This window comes from Haliotis cracherodii, unplaced genomic scaffold, assembly GCF_022045235.1.
Source record: "Haliotis cracherodii isolate W230 unplaced genomic scaffold, xgHalCrac1.p SCAF_12, whole genome shotgun sequence".
Lineage (NCBI taxonomy): Eukaryota > Metazoa > Mollusca > Gastropoda > Lepetellida > Haliotidae > Haliotis > Haliotis cracherodii.
The window spans coordinates 38626192-38636822 of record NW_027266267.1 but is presented as its reverse complement, the minus strand read 5'-3'; the positions used below and the strand labels follow the sequence as shown (position 1 = coordinate 38636822).

Below are 10631 nucleotides of genomic sequence, written 5' to 3'. Positions count from 1 at the left end.
TTTCCTTGCCTTCCTTGCTTGTTTGCAATCATTGTTAAACCATGGTTTAGGTATGTCAGGATTCGTTGAGCACTTCGGAATACATTGTACATGCATCAGCTATTCTATTAATTTCATCGGAGATTCGGTGCCTCACTCTGACAGTGTGGATTCGAATCCCGGACGGGACTCAACTCAAAACGTACGAGAATCTGTACTTAACCAAGAAAGTATTATCCCAAATATAGCATATGTCAACATATTGTTTCAATTTGGGAACCGACACGTAACACGGGGGAACATCAGATGGTGTTACAGATATTTAAATGGTAGGAAAATGGTCACTTTGAAAGACGTCATTGTGGACTGACGATTCAAATTCACTTTGTAACAGGGCATGGCTTGACCAGCCTGTTGAGAGAATCGAGCCCACTCTACCAGCCGTCTTGGTGAAGTCAGGGTCAAAAGGAACGTTTTCTCCACCGAAACAATTCTTGAGGTTATTCTTGAGTGACCACTGAAAGATTCATTATGGCAAGTAATCAGGGATACTGCAAAAAAGTTCCAGGATCTGCATTTGGAAAACAGTGGAATGTTCTTTAAATAGGAGAACATTTATGATTTTCAATTTAAAGTTCACTTTTGTGAATTTCAGCCTTGTTCGGCTAGGCTGGAAACTGGACTTTTTATAGTCTGTTAACGCCCATGCCACGGAAAGATGGGTGAAGACGTAATCAATACCATATGAAGTAATATGTTTAAGATGCATGTTTATGCTCAAAGGAAACATTTCCTTGTCTATGCTGAAGTAATAAAATAGCAAATAGCAACATCATAGTCATGAAGCTACTCCCCTCCTGAGGTAACATCATCATTCAGCACACTATGCACTCCAGACTCCGTCATCTTCCCGAGGAAAGAGAGGTAACTGACTATAAAAGTCGAACTAGGCTGACCGATCTAGGCTGGTATTATAGAGTTACAATTTGGCACGACTAACGAGTCTATGCATAGTCCAATCAAAATCGCGTAACGAAATCGAAATCCGGTTAGTAAACTGTCGTGAAGATTTTGGTCGATTTCAGGATTTGCAAAGCATGTGCACCGCCAACTCGTTGTCAACAGATATTTTCAATTTTTTTTCATGTTTGTTATCAAGGTGATCACGTGATTTGATGCATTTCGTGATGTAAGACCCGTTTTATAACAATATAGATCTGATTGGTCCATAGGAGAGGCTTAGAAGGGACATAACTGGTAATAGCCACTGGTGGCGCTACGATCGAGCTTGGAAACTGGACGGCAAGGAAACTGGACTTTTAAAGTCAGGTAACTCTCTTGCCTGGGGAAGATGGACTCCGTCTACTTCAAGCTCCCCAATATTAAATGCAACAAAGCGAGACTAAAGGTTAGAGCCTTGCGTCTTATCATGGTTCAAGTTCAGGACAATATATTATCCAGGTCAGGAGAGGTGACATGGTGTTTATTGAACTCAACTTATACGGGGCGCTAGCCACCCTGAGTGTATCAACAAATATCATCGTTTAACGTGTTTTGGTATGACGCGACCGGGTATCGAACCAGAGATTCTTCCGCTCTCAGCGCAGACACTCTGTCCACTAGACCACTGATGCGGTCAAATAAAATAGATTGTTCATATGTGTTATTGTATGTTATCGATGGTGAGCTTACACATGTCATAATTATTTAATATCATATATGTATGCAGACTTTCAAGTGAACTTCACCACTGACCGAAACAGCAACAACGATCACTACAGACAGCGATGCACATCGTAGTTGTGTACTAGTTAAACTAACGTTTGCATACGATGCATATTATTTTTTGAAAAAACGTTGAATTTGTACTAATGATGTCATTTACGCTAATGCCGACATAAGCCGTTTTACAATCTTAGGTCGGATACAATATACCACAGGGCTAACAGTCCACTGTAGTTTTGATCTATCCTATGTCTCCTGCTACACACACATTTAGTCAGTACCTATATATTCCTGCAAAATGTCCGATTGTTCGATAAAAAAAACACTAAAAATACTGCTGGTGGCTAGTCTATCAAAATATTCGCAATACAGTTTAGCAGTATTTATGTCATCGATGGTGAGTTAGCACATGACATGATGATTTGTACTTTTTTACTGACTGATTCAGGTTGGGGTACGGGTGGCCCAGCGATCTTGGGTCCAGTCGTGACAGGATGTGCTGAACGTAGGTTCGAATCTAAGATTCGTTCTGTTTATGATGCGCGGTTTAGCAACACCATACCTTTTATTAAAAGATGTAAACATACAGTGAAGACTAGTAAAGACTAAAACCGTTATAACACATGCTGTGGTATCACTGAAACATTGTTAGTAGCAGGAATATACCGGACTCACTCACTCACTCTATATCACATCGTACCAGCATAGGGGCGGTCGGGTAGCCTAGTGGTTAAAGCGTTTGCTCGTCACGCCGAAGACCCGGTTTCGATTCCCGACATGGGTACAATGTGTGAAGCCCATGTCCCCCGCCGTGATTTTGCGGGAATATTGCTAAAAGCGGCGTTAAACCATACACATTCACTCACTCACTCACTCACTCACTCACTCACTCGTACCAGCATGACTATCTTGGGCGCGTCAACTAAATTCAGATGCCTTTGACAAACATGTCAGAATATATTTTGCATATATATATCTAACTAGGGGAGAATGGCAAACTGTCACAATGTGTTAAAACTGATCATATATATAGTTTATTTTTACCTCGCTCCACCAGGACAATGGTGATAAAATGTTTCAACCGATTTAAATGTGCAATACGTATGGCATCAAAATACTACAATAGAGCTGTGACAGTGTTCCAATGCAGTTTTGCGCCACAGTGCATCACGCGTATCTCGGGGAACCCAACCCAAAACTCTGACTTATATTCGTGTATTGTGTATTGTAAGGTTAACGGTAACATGCTATCCCTCATAAGGAAGCTATTTTGCATTTACGTCAAACAGGTCAGATGTTATAAATATCAAACTAGAGGTAAATATCGAACGGTCAACATTTGAGGAAATTGATCATGAATATATATAGTTTATGTTTACCTTTATCCACCAGGAAAATCGTGATATAATATTTCAACAGGTTTGAACGTCGCTGGAGATATGACAGAATACCACTACAATGGGACTGTGACAGTTTTTTAATTCAGTTTTCCTCCACCGTGTATCGCAGGAACCCCAACACCAACACTGACTAATTTTCATGTATTGTGTTTTGTGAATGGAATCCTAACTTAGTATCCCTTATCAGCAAAATATTTTGCATTTATGGCTAGATCGCATAAATAACCTCAGACGTGGTTGCATTTCACTGCCACAGGACCATTGAATTACTGCAAATATATACAAGTTGAGAGGGATCGAATATAGCAAATGATGAAATATATCATATCATGATCAAGTTGAAATAAGAACTGATTTTGAGATTGTAATCTCGTGTAGTTACATCAGTATTATACCGATGTACTTGGTCACTGTCACATTCAGCAATTGAGTTTATTAACTGAACCGAGACACGTCAAGATATGTTGATTGGCATATTAGATGAACTTATATATTTCCTAACAATATCAGCCCAAGACTTGCTCAACAACACGACGCCACGACACTACAACACAGTTAATCAGAAGCTTTTATTGAAATGCATTGTCATGGTAACATGGTTGCTTCAAGAATGCAATTGCCAAATGGAAAACAATAGTAGTTTGAATATTATACAATAACGTGATATATATTTGAAATACATCATCACCAGATAAAATATCTTCTCTTGGATATTGTTTGCATAAAGTATAATATAACGTGAAAGGAAGAAAATGGTTGCAGATGCATATTAACACATAAAATTGTATTTTTCCGGAATATTTACATAATGTAACTTCGTTTGCAAATTTCAAGAACACAGATAAAAACATGCTTTTGTCATTATTATTCCCCCTTTTTGAAACGGTTCGTCCGTCTGTCTGTGCTCCGTCTCTTTTCCGTTTCCGGAGCAGAGATCCTAAACCGTAGAATATTTCTGGATGAAACTGGCTTTACAGATCAGTCTAGTAGTGAACTGGTGCCTGTTTAACAACTGAGATCTAAAAAAACCCATTAAAGACAAGACGTTGGACTTCAACTGAAAACGAGGGAAGTGCTCGTTTCCGGAGCAGAACCCCAAAGCCGTTGAGTATTTCGAGACGAAACTTGCATTATAGGTCAGTCTAGTGGCCAACCGGTGTTTTATGACGATTTGGGATAATATAACATTCTGAACAGTACTTGTTTCATCACTGAACTGTAGGCATCCAAGGCAATGAACCAAAAGTGGAGTGTACGTAGTTCGACTCCATTTCTGAATTGCATCAGAACGGGGCATTTGTGTCATCACCTCCTGATGACTCTACTGTCATAATGAAAGACACCTTATATGAAAGGCATGATTTCGTTTTATGAACATCACTTTTCGGCCAAATTTGATCCAGACGTCTAAGGCGCCATAACGTGCTACAGTGTTGCGTCCCTGAGCGGTGTAATAAGAAATCTAACTATTATGAGTTCGAATCCTAGATCCTTGGTTTCTTAGTACCATGTATCACGTTCGTGTATCAAGTTTCGGCTTACTCTAACCTACTTGGCTTGCATGTTACAGTTCACCGGTCTGTTTGAAGGATCTTTTGATTATGTACACACCATTGCAGGCAATGATCGTGAAACGAACACAGACATTCTATATCAAGACACATTCTAGGTTGCTGCTGAACATCTTTGGAACTCATTTCCTGGACTCCTTACAAGACCCTAGTCTTCACAGAAATCCCTAAATGAACCTTCCACTGAGCAGCCGTGCAATTAAAAAATGTAGTAGTAGTAGTAGTAGTAGTAGTAGTAGTAGTAGTAGTAGTATACAGATTAAAATAACAAATGCAGCAAAGATGGTTTTGGTGATCCTGGCACATTCAGGCTGTTTAGGCTCATCATCAGCTCAGGGCCCTTACCCTTGAATAAGTAAGTTTTATTAAACGCCGATTTTGACAATATTCCAGTTATATCAGGCGTGTCAGATTAATGTGGGTTGAAAGCCCGAATTGATGCAAGTAAAACTTTGGTGACACCCAGGAGCGCGGGTATGGTGCTGATAGTGACGAGGTTGAAAGTAGGAGTGAGTGAAATGAATAAGCGAGTGAGCTGGAATTTAAGCCGTCCTGAGCCTACTTAAACAGTATAATAACTTAAAACGGTAGCTCAGCATATATCAGTAAAGACGTTAGCTCAGCATACGTGACATGTATACCCCCACTGTAGTAGCAGTAGTAGTAGTAAGGCAGAATAACAGCTTGTTCACTTCCTCCTGTGATCTTGTGCATTCTCGTACAGAGGACCTGCAATCAATGAAACCTTTATGTTAAGTAACCAGAACATCATGTTTCGACTGCACATGTCAAAGTTGGAATTTACTCAATTGATTCGTCAATGATTTGCAATGCTCTTTTACTCTTGAAAATTTGAAAATATGGAAATTTGGATGGGAACATGAACAATGTTGCTGAGGTGGGATTACAACATACCGGAAATGGCTGCTACACGTGTCCTATTCACTGTCGTCATCTCAATTGGCTTGTCTCTACAACAGTCACATGTTACAGAACATTGGCACCAATACCTCCAATGTATCTTACTGCCAGGTATAGCTTTTTTGACAATTTGCTGAATCTATGGATATGTTTCAGTTCTTATATGAAGTGGTATTCTATTTGTGTGATGTGAAAACATTAAAAACAAAACTTACATGAAAAAGATTTTTTTTGGTACACTCACCCATTCGGAACTTCTGTAATAACAAAGTAAAGAAGTGTTACATGTATATATATATATATATATTACCAAGCATATGATCTGACAGTTGGAATAAGAATAAATGCTACTTTCATCCGTGAGTTAAGTGATTCATCATTAGTCAGTGAATCATAAACAAGCGTTTGAGTATGTTAATGTTTGGCTATAACAAAAAATCACCTTTTTTATCAGGTTGTCGAATGACCAACACGATAACAGCTGTTAGCAGACCTATAACAACAATTGCTACAAGTGCAAGGCCTCCCCAAACAGCAGATGTGGTCTCTTGATCAGAGGCTCCCTTTACAGCACCTTCAGCCGCGCTTCTTCCTATAATACATAATGCAAATAGGGATGGAAAAACATAGCACACATTAAAATATATCTATCATTGTTTTTCAAAGATGAAACAAAATACAATTCTGATGTACTTATCAGATACCGACCACCTCATGTTTATTTAAAAAACATAGATCCTCCTTCCAACCCAACAAGCAACTTCAATTTTTTAATGATTGCCTCCAGGGAATTCCCGTTTAGAATAGGTCCCGGCAACTTATGTTGGTCGTTAGAAGGGACGAAATTGATGCGGAGGTCAAATGGGGTGACTTGGTGGCTAGGGTGTCCTCGAAGTCCGACAGCGTGGGTGGTTGCTCACAATATGGAGCACTGGGTTGTTTGATCGAGACTCAATTATATACAGGTCGCATTCACAGAGCTGAATATTGTAGTGTTAAACAGCAAACAAACAAATTTAATGATTAGTCGCTTAACTTACCACCACTGGACAGCGTGACCTTCACTTTAATGACACATGTCCCATTGCCTGTCTCGACTTGACCATCCGGGTACGTCAGGTTGTTGGTGGCCCTACAAGTGTACGTCCCTTCATCTCCAGCACTGGCGTTGACAATGTGTAAAGTGTCCTTGTGGCTTGACTGAGTTCTGGTTCCAGCTGTTGTAGCCAGCGTCCACGTCATCACATGGTGTCTTGGATAGGAATCAACTTTGCACTGTACTGTTCTGGACTGACCATTCACAACCCGAACAACCTCCTCGCACTGAATGGAAGGCGGATCTGGGAATATAATTTAAGTTTTATAAACACTATTACAAATATGCTATATAGAACGGAAATTAAATCATCATCATGCATGGATATCAATTCAATCGCATGCATCACGTCTGCAGCTGAATGTTTACTTGCTTATTGAGTTGATGCAATTGGAAGAACACAATAAAGTGAAAGCCATTGTACGATACTGACTATATTATCAACATGTGTTTATAAATCATTATCAAATAGTACTGATACCAGGTGTTTCTGCAACACTGGAAGCACCAGTCACAAAACATGCTGTTGGTTGGTTGGTTTGTTGTTTAAAAACCTCCCAGCAATATTCCAGCAATATGACGGTGGTCTGTAAATAATCGAGCCTGGACCAGACAATCCAGTGATTAATATCATGAGCATCGATCCACGCAATTGGGATCGATGACGTGCATCAACCAAATCAGCGAGCCTGACCACCCGATCCCGTTAGTCACCTCTTACCAAAACATGATGTACTTTACAACTTACATGGAATGCGTATCTTTACCAATTGTACACCGAACGAATAATTCCCTCTGTATGCAGGTGCAGATGGTGTAAGGTGATATGCAGGCTGTTGAATCATAACGATATATTCCCCGGCATCAGCCTGCTGTATGTTAGACATGACAGGCGGTGTCCAAGATCTGACGAAGGACGAGTTCGTGTCAAGTCTCCGCCAAGTAAACATCTCAGGTGAAGGAAACGAAACGTCTGTTTCACTCAAACTCACACTATCACCGACTTTTACATAGATGATCTTGCTTTGCATTCGTTTTGGAGGATCTACAAACACAAACAGTACAATGATCTTTTCCACTGTATTCTTATGATTAAATCATAGCTAGGACATAGGACTCTTTTACAAAATATTACTTCATTAAGAAAATTAAACTGATGACACAAAGTATTTCTTTTCATGTAATTAGCATATGGTTCTTTCGTTTGATTTCATGGAATAATTCAATCTTTCCCAGCTTCAATATTATTTGTATAGTTGTTAAAGTCAATACACATTACTTACAAATAACATTGATCACTGTGGAATCCGATCCAAGTGTCTTGCCGTTTGAAGACACTGAACAAGTCCAGTTACCAGCTACAGTCCTGTTACCTTTCCCGGAAAAATAGCGTCCCGAGTAAGATACATTCTTCCAGTTGTGGTTCCAGTGATAGGACAAGCTTGTGTGAGGTGTGTAAACGTTACATCTAGTGTTGAAACTGAGTCCATCAGCGACTGTGATATTATGGTTCATAATATCAACTCGTGTTTCGTTATCTAAAAGAATGTAAATATTCGAAAGTACTGACAAGAATCCCAACATTAAATGCCCGGCTTATTGTCGCGGATTCTTCTCCATATTTGTTCCGTAGATATTAGTGGGTTATAGATTTTATCAAAATTACAGAGATGACGAAGCATGTCAGCCAGTTGCGTTGACTAAGACGATAACACGGTGTTGTGGCAAACGTGCCCAAATCATGATGTATTGAACCAACCTGAATATGTATGTTGTATATGCGTTACACTACTTGTGCTATTCAAAATCGTGTATACATTTACAGTGTCAGGAATACCCCATGTATGTCCAGATACCAAAATATGACCTGTTAAACAACAGGCAAAGTGTATCGGAACGTTTTGAATATTTGATTCACTGTAACTTTCACAATAAAGAGTGAGTGAGTGAGTTGGGTGTTACGCCGCTTTTAACAGTATTCCAGTTATATCACGGTGTGTCAGCTTAATATGGGAGGAAAGCCTGAAGTGATGCAGGTCTCAGACGTTTACCACTTCTGTGAAACCCACGAGCACGGGTATGGTGCTGACAAACCTAGAAACATAATCGGGGCGAACCGGGATTCGAACCCACAATCATAGGTTTCTGGCGTACCCAAGGGAAGCAACTCTGCACAGCGAATCGCAGCGCCTTAGACGACTGGGCCACCCGTGCCCCCTTCACATTAAAGAAGCAGCCTGGACCAAAGAGAGCGATAGCCATCATTTAACGTTTCTTAAACAAGTCTTTCAATATACTGAAACAAAATATATAACTCATATGTATAACATACCCGATAAGCAAGCGATTCTTGGTATATAATAGTCAGAGCAGGATGTCCTGTTAGTGATACGTCCCACATTGCACTGACTCAGATGTCTGTCTCCTGGTGAACAACGAATCCAGGTATACCAAAATAGTCCATGTTGTGTTCCAGTTTGACGCATACCTATATTGCGTGTGCTGAAAGGAGAAGAGTCATTGTTTAATCAATACACGCATACATGACTAATACCAACAAGCGGCTAATTGCAAACAAGGTTATATTCACCAACAGGTACTCATAATAGCATAACTCGAAAATGATGAAATGACACAATCATTGCATGATGAATAGATAGCTGATGGTTTAACACATCCATGGTGGCAGGAAAGCTTGTTGGTTAAAGCGTTGTTTCTTCTCGCCTGAGACCCATGAAATGGGTACACAAGGTGTATTTTGGCTTGTAAAATGTGTTCCCGTGTTTGTACAGATGCGTTCCTGTGTTTGACAGTTAACTTCTTTGTGCACATATTTTGACAGATGGCCTGGTTGGGCCGGTTGGGCCGGTTACGCTCAGCTTTTCTTAAAAACCAGGGATCATCACGATTTGACAGCGATTCAAAAACACTTGCATGTGACATAGTCGTATCGTTCAATGGACTCTGCCTTTAACGGAAATGTGCAATGATTAAGCAAAGGGTTTTGTCACTGTTACTTTGTTACCCGTCGTGATATGGCTGCAATATAGCTTTAAGTGCAGGACGTGCCTACTCACTCACGCAGTCACTCTGAAACTTACGTGTTGAAACCAAGCTGCTTGCACATGACAGATGGAAGGTATCGACCAAAGTGATAGAAGTATTCATAAAGACACGCCCTTTGCCAGGTACCGTTGTGGTTCATCTCTACATTGCCATAGTTAGGTCCTGGATCCAGACGCACTTGAATGCCTCCACCTGAAATGTGTCCAACAAGAGAAACGAAACTTCACTTCACTCTTCCCAAACCTCCAGAGAGCACTGTCTGAATGTATCATAAGTGTCCACTAAAATTTATTATTGCCACTTTGTTCCTTGTATCCTGCCCTGAACTACGACACATCTATTACAGTAACTCAACGTTTTCCAAACTTGTCATAATGACAACTGTGTTCATGCTAAAGGCATAATGGAGGGGAAAGCAGTAAGCTGCAAACAGTGTAAAAACTTCACTGTATGTAAATAAATACACTGATGTGACTTAAATTACTGTTGCTGTTTTTCCACTGTCTGTTGGTGTAATCCATTGGCTGATTTGGTTTTACTTACACACACATGCAGAGGAGAACAGCACTGTGAAGAATGGTACGATTGATCTCCATAGACCAGGGTTACAATACTCCATCTGAAATGGACACGTGAAGATCAAGGTAGAAAATAATCTTCAGCAACCCATGCTTTCTTTCGACTATGCTTAACGTAAGAGGCGACTAAATGGAATATTGCTGAGTGCGGCGTTAAACAACAAACAGTCAATCAATCCAAAATGATCATACTAAACATATGATACAAAGGGAAACAAAAGAATTCAAGTTTAAAACATTTCAAAAACTCCTCACATACTATCAATGCGTTTATTGTATATTTAACACCTGACTA

The 10631-nt window shown here is 39.9% G+C and overlaps 1 protein-coding gene across 1 annotated transcript; it reads right to left on the bottom strand.

Annotated features, from left to right (window-relative positions):
• Positions 1-4893: 4893 nt before the first annotated feature.
• LOC139457879 (opioid-binding protein/cell adhesion molecule homolog) lies at positions 4894-10377 on the bottom strand. The gene is made up of 10 exons (XM_071239228.1): positions 10302-10377; positions 9794-9950; positions 9025-9194; positions 7976-8230; positions 7441-7737; positions 6637-6936; positions 6039-6188; positions 5841-5853; positions 5591-5646; positions 4894-5404 (listed from the first exon to the last, which is right to left on the bottom strand). Exons 1-10 carry the CDS (start codon positions 10375-10377, stop codon positions 5364-5366), a joined length of 1515 nt encoding a protein of 504 aa, XP_071095329.1. The 3' UTR covers positions 4894-5363.
• Between the last annotated feature and the right edge of the window lie 254 nt (positions 10378-10631).